The 16805-nt window shown below is 42.8% G+C and overlaps 1 protein-coding gene across 1 annotated transcript in view; it reads left to right on the top strand.

The window, feature by feature from the left end:
- The window catches only part of pappaa (pregnancy-associated plasma protein A, pappalysin 1a), an 85959-nt gene extending 77517 nt beyond the window's left edge, over positions 1 to 8442 (top strand). The window contains exon 22 of the mRNA XM_061078401.1: positions 8338 to 8442. Coding sequence (XP_060934384.1) covers positions 8338 to 8442 — 105 coding nt within the window. The remainder of the gene's footprint in view (positions 1 to 8337) is intronic.
- The last annotated feature ends 8363 nt before the right edge of the window (positions 8443 to 16805 follow it).

Below are 16805 nucleotides of genomic sequence, written 5' to 3'. Positions count from 1 at the left end.
TATTCCTCTTGGGTAAAGCTTCCATAGTTATCCCTATTTGATCGACTCTCTCAAAACAGAAACAGAATAATTTGCACCTGATTCTGATTTCTCACCAAATTAAATACATGCGTGGCAGACAGCGAAGGATGGAGATCCATAAAAATAAAAAAAACTCTTTACAAAACAAAAGAAAAAGACACAATATGTGACAAAGGGAATCTGTAACTCATTTATGACAGTTCAGCGCCGAGCTGTTGAGTAATTCACTTGCTGGGTGACAAAGATGTGCAGTGTTTTCCTCTTTAGCGGGAAATTTATGTTCTTTTCCTGACCACAAGTGAAGGGTTTGTCCCAACTTGTTGGCGAACACAGTTTTTGTTGTCATAGATTTAGTTGTGTGTGTCCCAGTGGAGGCCTTTTGATGTGAGCTATGAACTATCTGTATTTATTGCTGTTTTATACACAGAAAATCTTCCCGGAAAGATTCTGTTCTCACACGTCTTTTAATCGGTTTGCTTTAATAAATCAAAAATATGTTTATTGAAAGTTTAAATAATGAATAAGGTTACTTGTTGCCTTGGTTTTCAGTAATTTATTACCTCTAGCTTAAGAGGCTACTTCCTTTTAGATCTTAGAATTATTGGTGTCAGAAATCAGACTTCCTAAAGGACCATTAAAATATGGTCTGCAGCAATGTTCAAAGCAGTTTCTTTAAATTGTTCATCAATCACACGAGTAGAGCTCATTAAAAATTTGTTCCCAAGATTCATTAACCGAGTCATTGAGTGCATGACCTGGACCTCCGACTGTGTCAGCCCCCCCGCTTCACACTCAACCAGACGTGCCGTCACTTTGACAAATGCAACAAACTCCATTTGTAATTGTTGACATTTTAAAAGTGGCCTAGTTACATATCAGCAACAAAAAATCATTGTGAATGTCACTAGACACATTTTCTAAGAAAAAAATATACATGATATATTTCCTGATTTACAATGGACTTAGTAGTTTTTATTTCCAGTTAATAGAGGCCTACACACAAAAAATGTATGAAAGTACTTGGTTCAAGTATAGGAGTGTATCATCGATATATGGTTACACTCATATTGTCTCGTTGTGGCTTGTTTAAAGATCTTGCAACCACTTTTCTGCAGATGTTTACATACTTTGGTCAGCTTTAACCTAATAAAAACATCAGACTGACTTTATGAACAGTTTTATCATGTTGACAGCAGTACATGGCACAAACATCGAGCTAAGTCGTATTAGCTCCGCCCATGGATGCGGAGCGTTGTAAATCCATGAACACAAGTCACTTGAGCTTCGCTGAGTTACTCTTACTCTTACTTATGCCGAGCTAATAAAACCACATTCAAAACATCCATTCTGAGGAAAAGTCTCAGGGCAAACAAAGGTCAGGCTCATCTAATAGGCTGCGCTATGAAACGTAACCCCCGGCTACCCCCAGCCCTAACCCCCCTTCATTCATTTCCTGGAGACTTACTATAACTCTGACAACAACCAACACTTTCCTAACCCTAAACTTAACCTCAAACTAACCTTAACCAATGAGCCAAAAACATGCTTTTTCACAATAACATTCAAACAAACTTTCCCCAATTAACTGGTCTTTAGTCTTAAATTCATCCCCGAAGCAAGAATGTGACAGAGACACACTCATTCACACATTCACGTTTGCCCTCATGCGCAAACAAACAAACACACAGCAGATGATCGAACATACCAGCCATCGGTTGTTATAGATGAGCCTTGTGACTCAGTGGGAACCCGGATCCGCGATGTTGTCCCCCGTGTGTTGGGACACAGCACATGAGGAAAATGGTACGACCTCCTCCGCACACAACCACATGCACACACGCACACTCACAACTATTATTTGTGCGTCTGCCAAACCCTCTCAAGTCTCTGATCTTTAGTAATGAGGTAAAGGGAAAAGAATAGGATGACATGAAATATTACAGCAGACTTTCATTTTCCCTCTTTATCCACAGTCATACATCTCTTTATCCTTTTAGTCTGTCCAAACAGTCCAAAAGGTTACAAAATAATTCTCCTTTGCCTCACTTGTTATTTTCTATGACCCAAAACCAAATGTGCATACCGCTATTGTCTCCAGTTTACTGATCGAGTAGATACAACGCTCCGCTGGAAACATCTGCTCACCGCCCGCTTTAGCAGAAGATGCTTCAGTGGCTTGATTGCATGATTGTTTATTATAAGGTTACGCAACATCAAATAGCCTGCCTTTCAAATACAAAATGATTCACCAGTCCAAAATGAAAAATCATCATCTATGGAATGTGATGCCGCGTCTTCCAGACACAACATATACAAAGTTTTCCCAAAGCTGGAAAAGCTATTATAGGAATTAGGTTATCAATTCTTAAATATTTCCAGATTCTTCCTCCTGTTTCCTCCCGAACCGAAAAACCAATGGAGGTCCGTTGCTCATTTACTTTTACTCCCCTTCCCAGGCAAAAGCCGCTCTCGTCTTTTATTTTGGTAGAGATTTGTGTATTAAGGAGTTCTGGATGACTTGCTGTGTATTATTCCACCCCAGGAGCTTTGAAGGTGCAAGGACTGGCTGCCCGTAAGGTCACCACAGGATCTCCCCTTAATAGTTGCAAGCTGTTGGCAGGATTGGGAGAGGCAGGGAGCAGAGGCGGCAGGAGTATGCCTTTGCTGAGGGTAGCCTGCCGAGACCCTTTTTATTGGTCCCCTCCAGCCCCCCCTTTAGTTTGGAAGGAATTCCTTTCTTGGATGCTGGAAGCGGTACGCAGAGGGCACCGATTATATAGTTATACGGCTTGGCCTCTTTAAAACAACTATTTCTAAATGTGCCTGTATGTTTTTCTGTCTGCGCTGATGGTGGGGTTTTGGGTAAGTCCCTCGCCCCGTGTTAACAACTCGCCGTCTGGCACGAGTGTGCTCGCTACGTGACTCGCTATGTGGCACGGTTGATGTTTGTGTCTTAGCTGATGGTCCGTGATAGCCACCCCTGACCGCTAACCTCTCCGTCTGTGCCGGTGACTCACGTAGACGGAGCCCTTTGCTCCTTTCTTGTCATTTGCCGCTCTGGCATTTTTCTCCGTTAGCAGATTTACATTTATGTTTTTCCACGCAAACCCACGCAAATGATATTCCTTACACGCGGCTCTTTTGGAGCTGTCACACACACACATAAATAGATGTTGTAGAATATTGATCTGTGGTGAGTAGGGCCTCTCGTTTTCCGCCTTAACGTGTTCTACATCAAATATGCACATAACTGGACGCCAAAAAAGCAATCCCATCAAAAGCTCTTTATTTTTTAACAGTTTAAGGCAGTTAAGTTGACCATATTTCCCATTGCCAAGGCAATTAAAAGGGAGGAGGGGGCTGGGGCACAGATCGGAGCAGGCACCCTCGCATACACATATTTCTTGATCATGGCATGAAGAATTACTGTATTTTGTTAAGCCACTGCAACATAACGCTTATATCAAACCATTAAATAAGCATCAGCATGAAGTCGGTGTGTGGGTACAGTAGGGGCTGAGGACGGAGGGTGCAACATGCATCTGAGAGTCAGGGTAAAGGAAGGATAACAGGGCTTTTCTACACAACTGAGCATAGGTAGTTACACATCGGGGGGGCGCCGGGGCGGGGGGAACTCCCCACAGTGTTTAGAGGTTGTGGCTGTTTGCTGATGCCAAGTGCTCGCACTAATTTTGCCAAACTCAGTTATGTGTTCTCAAGTCGCTCTTAACTCTCTCCCTAATAAGACCCTGGTTTGTTTTTCTCATTTATACACATATTTCTCACACTATGAGTCTTTCACGTCTATGATTGATCTGAACTGGTCTGATACACTGGGACCAAATGACAGCGCTGTCATGCGAGGTTGTTTGAAATCACAAGACCGACTGGAGGTGCATGCGCTGGTCAAGGCTCGTCTCCTGTTGTGCTCCCTTCGTAAAACACACTGTATGTTTTCCAGCTCCATTTTTGACGGACATACATAGAATTATTTATTTAAAATACCCCTCAGAATACAAAAGTGCAGCCTAAGATGTTTCTGACAGAACTGCTGCTCGTTACACACTCTAATAACCTCACTTACTGGCTAATGAATAGTGTGTTATGCATCCGTAGTTCAGCCGGTTCTCTTTTCCCCAGGCCTGTGCCCCTTACACCACCTTCTTTCCTGTAAGCACTGACTGACACGCACACACTGCACACACAGAAACCCAGAGAGGAACTGGGTGTTATTTTGACCTGTTACTGAGATGGAAGGATGGGGCTCTGACGAGGTCTGTGTTCTTCAGAGGGGCTTTCATGTAAGCGGTTGCCCCCCCCCCCCCCCCCCTCCAGCCCTCCTCTAGCCCCGGGACATGGGGCAGCGTGAGGGCCCCAAGGCCCACAAGGTCAGCCAGTCCCATTTCCCAGCCACCCTGAGAGAACCCCAAGTCAGGGCCAGATGTGGCAGCTGGGCCAGCCACCCTGGAGGTCAAGGTCAAAGGAAACCATGTCAAATTTGCCACCCACCATCATTCTCTAGATAGAGAGATAAACAGAAGTGGCCTTGGAGGGGAGGTGAGGTGTTGGAGGGAGGTAGGAAGTGCACTTGGGAACTGTGCTAAGAGAGAGAGAGAGAGGAGGGATAGAGCAAGGTAAAATAGGGAAAGTCGCTGAAGGAGACAAGTCGTGTTCTTGGCTTCAGAATCCCACAGAGGAAACTCTGCTCACTCGGTTGACAGCTGTTTCTAAAGTGTGTCCGGCCCTGGGCTTGTAAAGTCGTCACATGTAGGCCTCATTTTCTCAGAGGGAGTCTGGGCACTGCCCACCTGGCCCTCACATTTTGACCCCCCCAGCCCCCCCCACCCCAAACACACTAACAACTTATTTTATACCCCCTTTTCAAAGGGGAGCCTGCGTCACTGCTCCTGAGTGACTAACCTGCTCCCCCATGTCATTCCACCCAACCGCTGTCCACAAATCCTGCACGCTCACAAAATATCGCCTCTGTTTCCTGTGTTTTGCATTTACCACTTACTATAACATGCAACATTTTGGGCATTAACTTTAAGGTGCTACCCAAAGCAAGATGTAAGGCCGATTTTATGACGTACTTGTAGCGCAGTTAAAAGAAAGTCGTAAGTTGCAAGACTATCGTTATTTTAGATTTTAACAAACACACACACATATTCTTGTAGATGTAAAAACAACCGCAAGGGGACATTAAACAAGTAAGAAATAAGTTTAAAGGTCCCATCGTATGAAAATTCCACTTTTGTAGTGCTTCTACACGTTAATTTGGGTATCTGGCATGTCTACCGTCCCAAAAACTGTGGAAAAACACAACTCCCGCGATCTGGTGTGGTTCCTCTATGTCAGGAAGTATGCGCTAGCGAGCGTCCAATGGGGTTATGGGCATTCTTTACGTCATTGGCAGTCTTTACGTCAGCGCAGAGACCCCCACCAACACTCGACCCACCAATCGATGGAACCACAATAGATTTAAGAACCACCCACTTTATTGACCGTCCATCGGTTTGCGCCGCGATTGCATTCTTGCGAGCCTTGTTAACACTTGGATAAGCTATCTAGCAGCATGAAACGAATTCGACCACCGAGAGCCACCGCGTAGCCCATAGCCCGTAGCCTGGAGCCCGGGAGGCGAGAGCCCGGAGCCGGGAGAGTGAGCTGTTGGTGTTTTTTCCAGGTAGGAGCTCGGAGCTGCTTCACTGTGTTGATGCTGTGGTTATGCTGCCTCAACTGGATGTGACTTTGTTGTTGTTAGCAGCAGCAGCTAACGCTGGCTTCTGTGTGTGTGTTTTGCCCCGGTGGAAGCAGCATGTATGAATACAAAACAGCTTGCTGCTAGCGACGCTAACGCTAGCCTAGCGTTAGCTGCGGCACCGGCACCTCCGTGCACCGCCGCTGTCGGGTCCGGGACGTCCCGGTGAGGGCTCCTTGGAGGTGCCGCTGTTAGCTCCGGGACGTCCCGGTGAGGGATCCTCGGAGGTGCCGCTGTTAGCTCTCGGAGTCTAGCTTGTGTGTGTGTATGTTTGTGGCGTCCCGGGCATGCAGCACGTTTACATAGAAAACAATGCACTCGGAGGCTAACCCGACTCGTAGCTTCTGTGTGTGTCTGTCTTTGTTAGAAACTAGCATTGGAACGTGTTCAAGGAACCCCCCCCGGTCTCCGGTTGCATTGTACCGGTGCCGGTGGGCTCGCTCAGCGCCAGGGTGGCGAAGCGGAGGAGAAGGAGGGGGGCAGAGAGCTGCACATTATAACTTTTGTGGCTCTTACAGATTTGCTCCACGCAGCCCGAGCTGCACGAACCGGTGCCGGTCACCAGCAGCTCGCTGCCGCCTCCGTCGCTCGCTTTAAAATAGACTCATACCCGGGGTTTTAAGTGCATTTCGCCGCAGAAGTTGCAGCAGTGTTAGCTTCCAAGGCTAGCCCCCACATCCCTTTGCCTGTGTGTGTCTGTGTCTATCTGTGTGTGTGCGTGTGTCTGTGTGTGCGTGTGTCTGTGTGTGTGTGTGTGTGTGCGAGCGCTCAGATACAATTATATACTGTATACACACATATCTAATGCATGTATTTAAATAAATGTACATCCTTATCAGAGGGTGTAGTAGTTTTAAAATTGTAGCTTCAATGAAGAAACACAACAAACAAATACAGAAATATGTTTTTTTAACAACCTTACATATGCTAAGGAGAGATTGAAGACGTGAAAGTGGATGTGTGTGTGTGTGTGATTGACAGGGGGGGGGGGCGGGGCGGTGAGAGAGGGGGGGGGGGGACTCAAAAGAGGTCAATCTGAAGAGGGCTGTTTTAGACAGGGTAAAAAGGCTGTTGTTTTAAATGATCCTTGTGGTAAAAAATGTTACAGACATTTCATTAACACCCCAAGGAACCATATCAACTGTGGTAAAATGGGCATACGAGGGGACCTTTAAAGGCCTCTGCTCCATTGTTGTGAAAATCTGTCAAAACTGAAATCAATTAGCTTTTCGCCACAAACAATTCACAATGAGGTTTCCATCAGTATTGAGCTACATTTTATAAATTCACTCAGGAAGTGAGTCAACCCTAAAGAGCTTATGGTGTGAAAGTAATTTGTTACTTACCTGACTTACCTCCCACATAGTATCAGCTCGTCTTGATGTAATCTATTGGATGGTTTTACAGCAGCAGCTACTTCATATCCACATAATTGTGCCCTGACCCTCCAGTGGAAACAGCTCAATCTGTGTTGGGTTTGCGGCTTGCAAATTGTTGTAACATTTCCCTTGTACATTAAAATCCACTGTGCAAAAGAAGCAATACCAGTTAACCCTAATAGGAAAGAGAGACAATGGCCGCAGGCGACCGCAGATTGATCTGATAAACCACCAGGACACAAATGCTGACATGCCCTTGGTCTGCCGCCTGCCTTCCATGACTTCGACCACATGTGTTCCTTGTTTGGCCCTGAGAAGCGGTACACACTTTGCGTACCCAAACAGCTGAAGAAGCCCCCCCGAGAGGTGAGCGGACGAGGCTGCGGCAGCTGGTGCCGGTGACGCATTGCCAACGTTATCCAGTGACGTCAAACGCCAGGGGCAACAGCCAATGATGTTCTATTTAAACCACAGTATTTAACTTTGACATCGGACTATTAGAGAAGCTGGTCAATTGATACTTCTGATCTTCTGATGTTTTGATATGAACAGCCTCTGGTGCCAAGTAACTTTAAGCAGAATAGTATTGATCTGCAGCACAAAGACTTCAGCGTCAGACTCTGAGTATCCATATTTACCCACTACACAATACACTTAGACTGATAAGGAATACGCAAAGATTTCAGAATTGTTTGATATTTGGTCATCTGCTATGACGAGCTAGCTTGTGTTTATTCGGGGAAGTTTGTGGCCACTTGGAGGATTTTATAACGAGTTTCATAGAAACACAAAAGAAAATATTAGACACATTGAAAAATAACGCATTTCTATTTTATTTTGATCTAACAGAGTTTATTCCATGGGGGCAACAAAATCGATTGGTTTTCCTCATGATATGTTCACTCTATATTATGTATTTTTTTTTCTTAGGTGTTTTTGTTGATAGTCGCAAATAATTAAAAACAAAAATGTTATATGTAATATTGTATTGACACACGTCCCCCTGAAAGTCAACATTATTTAAATGATGTTGATGGACACTTGGGATCTTGACTTTTAAAATGATCACTGTGGAGTTGAACCTCTTTTGACCACCCATTATGCCTCTGTAATGGCTGCACTGAAAGGGCCAGCGGGATCAATTACACTGAATGACTCTTTATCTCTCCTGCCCAGGTGATTCCTTTCCCCATGTCCTGCGACATACGAGATGAGTGCTCCTGCCGGGATCCCAACGCTATAGAGAACCGAAAGGATGAACACGTCCATTCCCTGGGGTGACCAGCCTGAGCGGGGACCTCTGTTCAACGTCCCAGGAACCTTGCTCCAACACAACACAGCCAGAGTGGCCGAGGCAGACTCCTCCTTCATTCTCCTCTCGGCCTCCGATTTCCTGCACATGCTGCTTAACAGGCTTACCTCTCCATCCATACTGCAACCCCAACCAGCTGAAACAAAGCCTCCGCCTCCACATCACAAAAAAGATCACAAAAAAAGAGGATGGGACTCACCAGACTCCACCGAAAACTTCATTTCTCCGCTACAAAGGAAAGTAACCCTGCAATATCATCATAAAAAACCCCAACATATATAGCAAAAAGGGGAAAAAAAGAAATTACATGAAGCAGACTTTTTTTTTTTCTTTTTTTAAGAATAAGAAAACAAACAAAAAACAAAACAGAAACATAACCAAGCCTAGGTAGCATGTCCTTTGTTCAGTTTTGTGCCGGCTTCAGTGTCTGTTCTAGTGACCTCGCTCTACAATCACATGATTGAACCTAAGGTATAACTCAAAATGTGCAAGTTGGGGGATCATGTTGATGTTGGCTTTGTGTTTTGCAAATATGAAGGAATGTTAAAAGAGAATCCTCTGACACTTTGAGGGCATGTCCAACACCTTTTCCTAGAGGGGCTAGATGTTTGTGCTTATGTCATTCCTGGTTTCCAACTGGTCACACACTCCGTATCTCTTTGTCCGTTTCAAGCAGCGTGTTTCTTCATCGGCACGTCAGAGGCCACAGAGGTTTTCCAAGCTTTGTGGGGAATGAGACAGTCATACATTGTTGGGCGAGACACTTCAGGTGAATAGTGAATTAACTAATATTAACATGAGACTTGCCTATAATTGACTTGCACACATGAAGACAAACACTAGATGAAGCCAGGTTTAAAAATATTTTTTTTATTTTGTTAACACATTAGAGTTTAAGACTTAGACCAAGAATTTTGATTCCTGTTTTTTTATTATTATTACTCTATAAGTTAAAGTTAAGTAAAATTGGCTAAGAATAAATCAAAAACCTTCACTATATAGATATGAGAAAAAAGCCTTTAAACACCTCTATTTTCAAATTCCACACATTTCTTCTGGAAAACATAATTACTGTCATAATATCTAATGCAAAAGAAATTAGAACGTTTTGATCTGATAACATTGTCCAGCAGAAAGGGAGCTATACAACAATACCTATGATGACACAGTACACACAACGTTGTGTTAACTTTTGGTGAATTTCGGAGAATTTTACACACACAAATAGTAAGTGCAGTAAAATTCACAGCTACATGTGTTTCAAGTCTAGTTATGGAGGCTTAATATGCCAAAAATGTTCATGAAAAAATCTATTTGCCTTTAGTGTCTCGCCTTATGTTTCAAGCCACAGATTCGACACAAACGCCAAAATAAAAAAACACACACACACACAAATGTTAAACCAACTGTCGGACACAATTCCCTGAGACATTTTAAATTAAAAAACCCTGAATGCATAGATTTAAGCATGGCTTCTCTGCTACTGTGTTTGCTGCTACTTGCCATTGTCCCATCACGAGATCTAATAGGGTCGGACGTCTAATAGGGTTGTCGGCCTTGCTGCTTATACAGTACCTCTCTATGGCATTCATTCACGCTCGCATGTTGGTGCATATTACGTTCGGCTCACATTAATACGCGATGACAACACCACACATGAAATGCACTAAGAACTTAAAAAAAAAAGAAGAAAAAACACAGAACCTCACTTGTCATCCCTGTTTAACCCCGACCGCCCCGAGAAAAAAAATCCTACACACATTGACCACGACTTAAAGAATGTCCACCCGTAACACCTCACTTTGGGCCGGGCTGATTTTAGTTTCAGTTGGAACCCGCTCCCTCACGGTGCTCGACGAGAATCCTGTTACCTCCAGCGCCGATTCAACAGGTTCAAACTGAAAGTAAAATGATCCCAGCTGCGTTCAGAATGTAGTCAATGCTTGTCAGGAGTCTGAGGGTTTTTTTTGGTGCTTTTTTCTCTTTCTTTCGATTGCGCAGTACAGTCGCACAGGAGTACGGAAATAAAAGGGCTGGATCAAGGCCGTGGCGAGTATAGGTGGAAGGAGACCCCATCTGAACACACACATGCACGCAACTCTCTCCTCATTCTCTCCCCTCCCGGTAGTGTCGGACTCTGCAGCTCTAGCGGCCGACAACGCAAATAACAATGACATTTGGATGTATATGTTAACGCAGCATTAGCAGTCGCCATATGATCGAAGGTCCCTGAGATTCACCGTTCAAGTCGTTAATTTCACCGTTAAAAAAAAGGGCACTTGGTTGCGATCAGCACTTTTCAGTATTGCGAACCTGGGTGTGTGTCCTCACCAGTTAACTCCATCAGATAACACGGCTGCTACAACCGCTTTGTATTTCCGATATTCCTCACTACACACACGCCAGTTTGTTCTCATGCACATGGGGGAATGAAGGCTGCTTGGCATATATTGGTCCAAATGTGGCTGCTCCGGTTGCGATCAGCGCGATTCAATCTTTTCATCTTTTCACACCTGGGTCACCGGCGTGGTCCCCCCCGACTCATACTAGACTGCTAAATCATTCCAGACCATTCCAATAAGTCGGGGAAACGATCAAGCTGTACAAGTGGTGATGTCAGACCAAGGTCATTGTCATTTTTTGGGGTTTTTAACCGATGTGAGCGAAGAACTGAGACAATACCACAACATGCAGAGAAAGTGAAAAAAAAGGTATTATTTTCCACCAAATACAACAAAAAATATCATGTAAATATTACCACATGTTCTTGATGGACGGGAGCATTGCAAAATGGTTTTAGTTTTTTTGTTTTGTTTTCATGTATTTCATTTCTTTTTTTCTTTTTTTTACAAAATGTCATATTTAATCAGTGTTTGTATTATTGACCTCAGTTACTGCACTTTTTTTAGTTGCCATGTAAGAAGAAAAAAAAAGTATATCTTTCAAAAAATGTTTAGAAGCTGCTATCGTCAGAAAGGTGATCTGAATCAAACTGTATGATATTCGGTCATTTGACTCCCTGTGTTGCTATAACCCTTCCTGTCATTAGTGTTTTCGTTGTATCTGATCTTAGATTCTCCTCCTGACAATGTTATCAATGAAGTAGAGTCACCAAATCCCCAAATCTTACAAACTAGGGTACACAACAACGCATTATCTATAGAAGGTATATTGTATATTGAAAGTATATTGTCACATATTTAAGGTCTAGTTAGATTGTTGGTCTTTTGTTTTGCCCTCATGTTTGTGTCACACATCCTTAAGGTTAAGGTGTACATTTTGCAGAAACCTACAAATGCCGGAGGTGAAGGAAAAGCGTAAATGAAGAAAAGTCCCCGCTCAAAGGGACTGTTGAAAGACTTTTTTATGAAATATGAAACTTTGTAAGGATGTTCTAAAGGCTATATCATCTTCATCGCATTTAACACTTTATATGAAAACTATATAGCCCTGGTTTAAAAAGACAAAAATAACAAAAAAAGAGACTTGTATTATGTTGATATTATCAAATTATATATATATTAGTACTCCGGATACTGCTGCTTTTACATAGAACTGTCACCAGTGGGGAGAGACTGAGCTGCAATCACTACATCACGCCAATGACATGCAGTACTGCGGTTTATCATCTGCCATTCAGGTCACTGGGAAGCCATTCCAGCCATTCGATGAATCCCTAAAATCTATCATTGGATCCTTCCCGTGACTCGTGAAACCGAGTTAACACGACCCGTCGCTTCCACGTTCTCCGACTAACTCATATTCTCCTCTCGTCATCGACACTATCACGATTAGAAAGGCTACAGAACGTGACCGCACGTCAACTTGAACAATTAGATACCGGAGAAGGTGCCCATAAGCCATAGTTAACACAGATATTCATGGAAAGAAAGTATAAGATTGCGCATTGGACGAGGACATCGCCTCTCTACTGTAGTCTTCACAGGATCCCTTGCTGTACCTCATGCCTGTAATGTTTGCTGCTTCTATATTTTTGGTATTTTAGTGACATTTTTGCGTCTCATAACGATGGTGTAAATAGTAGAACTATTTATTGAGAGTGTTATACTTTTTTAAGTTATATTTAATGTCCATGTAAGTTATTTTTTACATTGTTCTTATAAACGGAAAACATTATCGGTTGTGTGAGTCAAAGGTTGTCGTTTTGTCTGTCATCAGTTGGGATCACTGCCGTCGAGCATTGACCGGACACACAGTACACTCCCAAGTCCACAGCCATGAAATCCCATTGGTCATTAAGTGTAGATGGACGCTGCTCACATCCAATGAGGATTCATCACCTCTAATTATTACTGAGTGCAGTGTAGCTTCTTTCTCTTTTAAAACCAGAATGTAAAGTTTCTTTTTTTATTTCTCTTTTTGCTTTTTTTTTTTTAATTGCACACATTAGCCATACATACAAGCAGTTGTGAAGAAAAAAAAAGAACCAAGTATATAATGGTCAAAGTACATAAATCCGTAATATAGCAACAACAATGTTTTCAGAGCCTATGTACGACACAAAGAATATTTGTACACAGCTGGCTGAGGGCGGGAGAGAAATGGGCAAGTGGCAAAGGCGAGGGGATGAGAGTGAAGGAGCCGGGGGTCGAGAGGCAGCTGATGGTGCCCCAGGTGGAGCGATCTCGGAGGGTCGGGGGAGTGGACGCTGGGCATGGAGAGAGGTGCGGGGATGGGTGGGCTGCTTTTCCTGGCCTGTCGAGCTATTTGTCCAGGTGTGAAGATGTGTACTCACAGAGGCTGCTCCTGGGCCAGGGGTGGCCGGCGCTGACTGGCAACAAGCCGAGCGCGGTGAGTCAGACTTTCTCCAAGGGGGTGGCAGCCATCCCTCCCTCTCACTCTCTCTCTCTCTCGCTGGGACTCCCACTCTCTCCCTCACTCCCTCACTCCCACCGCCTCCCACACCTCCACCTCCCCACTCCCTCAGCACACTGCCTCATCTGTCACTGTCAGGTATGCCTGCGCAGGGCCGCCAGGGTCAAGCTGGCCCTGTGAAAATGAGAGAGGATGTTTGCCCGGCTTATGGAGCCGTTTGAAGTTAGGCTGAAGGAACACACTTCTTCTCACCTCATAGAGCCCACGCTTATCATATAATATGATTTGTACGGCGGTCTGGTTTTTAATGACGTGGCTTTGATAACCCAGTAGTCAAACTCCTTTGCTTTCTAATGTTACACCGGGGGTTATTGTATTGCTCGTCAAGAAATGGACGGAAACCTGTGCAGTGCCAGAGTCATTACGGAGTGTCAGAGTCCCCAATGTCCCCGCTCAGATCAATGTGGAGAAAAATACTGATGTGCCATCTCGTTGTAAGACATTTTCTTTGTGTATTGTACCACATGAAGTACCTCTCACAGGCCTCTGGTTATAGAATGGTCCACTTATGTCTGTTTCCTAATCCCTCAATAAATAAACAAAAGGTGAATTGTCCTTTTTTCTAAGTGGGAAGTACAAAAAAAAAGGTGTATTTACATATTATGTGGATAACTAGTGGTATTACTGCAATGTTTCGTACCTGATTGCTCAACAAATATATTTTAAGATGTAAATAATAATATTACATGATGATTGTATTTGCAAACCATGTACTAACTGTTTGGAAGTAGCTCTTGGATTGATTTTTATCATAATTATTATACAAAGAGATGAACCGTGAATATGTTGTGCATTGTGTCAAAGTGTCACCTGCAAGACAGATATGAAAAAGAAGACAAAAAAAAGAAGACCTGTGATGCTTTACCACACCACTTCGCTGTCAGCATTTATTTGTCCATAAAAGGCTTAAGTACAAGCACTGTTGCCAGTTGTCTAAACCATTGAATTTATCCATTGAGTCATGAATTATTTATTTGTTGTCCAGATGAATAAAAAATCATAATGGTCGCGTCTGGGTCATGGGAGTCTGTCGAAGTTCATCCCCCAAACTTGACCAATTTGTTTTGTTTTCAGTTAATTTTCAAACCTTTCCGAGTTGACTGGCGCCGGCCAACAGCTTCCAGTTCTCCCCAGTCCATGATGTACGTTGTTTGAGTCGTTCCCCCATTAACGCCTTTGTGTTCGCTTCACCAACACTGTAAAGGTTGCCATCAGACTCCGGCGTCCTCCCTCGCTCTGGTGGCCTCCTCTCTCTTTGGTTCTTACACAGTATGCACTTTTTCAGGCACATATACAACAGATTGGACTTTTTGTGTTTCAGTTGATGTTTCTCTCTGTTTTTCCACAGTTGCAATTATATATATTTTTTTGGTGCTCTGGTACATGGCAAAACATGTGTACTATATTTTCATAAGGAAGAGTCATAAAGATGAGTATCATGTTCATTTTTGCTGTCATTTATTGTGTAGAAATAAAACACTGGTTAAAGTGAACATACGCCAGAGGAGTGTGGTCAGTTCTTTGAAAGCGAAGTTGTGTTTTTTTCTTTTGCATCAAACATTGAAAGATGTTCTGTACATGTGCGTCCAGGTTGAGCAGATTCATTTTATATTTTTAACTCGGGCCTCTGAACAGTACCTTTCTTCTGGAAGTCATTCAGGTACTAAACATCCATAGTGAGCCCTTTCAAAATAAAAAATGGGCTGAGCTGGTTATAAAAGAGGAACTCATTCTTTAAGCCTCCATTGATACATTGGCATGGAAATGCAAGTGCTGTTCCTGGCACACCAATGACGTTAATGGCCTAATTTGTGAGAATGAACATCAAGCTACTGATTTTTAAAGTGCAGTTAATGTTGCATGACTGGAAAGAAACTGGATCTGAGCTTAAAGGAATAGTTTGTTGAGGGAGATGGAAAAAGAAAATGCTTCCCAGCAGCTCACATGCAGAGAGGCATAGCCACCTTCAGTTAATGATATAAATTAGAGTAATTCATAGGGGATAGCTGTCTGTTAGTTCAGTGAATGATTTCCCCCCTTCCCGGCTTATATGTAAATATTTTTTTAAGCGGGATCATGTTGTAAATTGGGTGAAACCTGGGAAATAACATGCGTGCTACATGTGCTAACAGAAAATATGATTGCAGCCGTTTTCATCTCGGCCTCATTTTGCCATCACGCTGATTAATTCTGACCCGACCATTTGATGTGATACCGTGCAACTTCACCATCGTGGGTCTTTTACCCAGGGGGCGGGGGGGCGTCTCTCCAGGGAGGTCCTGGCAGGACACATGAGCCAGTTGATCAAGTCAAATTATGTTTGACCAATTCACAGGAAAGATAATTGAAGTCAACGTTACATGCGGGTGTTGATTGCCCGAGCTGCTTATGTCAACCGACCTTATCAATGGAACACAGTCTGATTCAGAAAAAAGTGGAAACTACAATAATTAAACTCCAAAACGTTCAGTGTGCTCCAGGAAGGTGGTCATGGCAACTGATTGAAATAGATAAAACTCACTTGCAACTATAACGTTACTATTTTTATATTAATGCTACTGTAAAATATGTCTTAACTTTACATTATTGAGACTTGTATGCATGTAATATGAAACAACATTTAACTATATATTAAACAATATTTAAGATATATATTTAAGAAATGAGGTAAAAATGTATATTAACACAAAGAGTTAATTTCCAGTGATAAATGTGTTTTCAAAAAAATACGGACATTAAAGTCAAAACATTTAGTCTGGTTCAAAGACAACAGACTGAAATTGATCAAACTCCCTCACAACCACTAGAAAACTATTTTTATATGTATTCCTATTGTGAGAAAACAAAGGAATTACTGGTAATGATGTGTGCTTTGTTATCAAGGGCAATGAAAATCTTTTTGGAATCATATCATACTTGCAATATGGAACAACTTTAAAACTAATTAAAAACTAACTTTATTTGGTTGATTTTACTTAATTCATTTAGTTGTATTTATGCAATAAAATCAACATTTGAGTACTGGCAATGATGTCTGATTTGTGAGAGTGCAATAGAGTAAAACATCTTTGAATTGCATCATGGAACAATATTAAAACTTCATACCTGGATGCATGTGTAAGTCTGACATGCAGGATCCCAAATTTCACTTAAAAAAATGCTGCGGTTCATTGATTTTCAGAGTCATGAACACAATTGGACTTCAACGTGTGGGTGTTCCGACATGTGTTAACACTTTGAGGCAACAACATCCCATTCTTCGGTTTCGTCTGATATGACGTAAACACACCACAAGACGAGCACTCAGGATTAAACAAGGAAGTGAGGGAGTATCAAATGGGCTATTAACCGACACGCTGTGACAATTATTCGATCGGCTATTTTAAGATGCGGCGTGAGGGCTGCTCTGTTTCAAAAACGGCAGGTTTGAGTCACT

This window comes from Limanda limanda, chromosome 1 (assembly GCF_963576545.1).
Source record: "Limanda limanda chromosome 1, fLimLim1.1, whole genome shotgun sequence".
Lineage (NCBI taxonomy): Eukaryota > Metazoa > Chordata > Actinopteri > Pleuronectiformes > Pleuronectidae > Limanda > Limanda limanda.
Note: the sequence above shows the minus strand (reverse complement) of the source record. Positions and strands in the feature narration are given on the sequence as shown.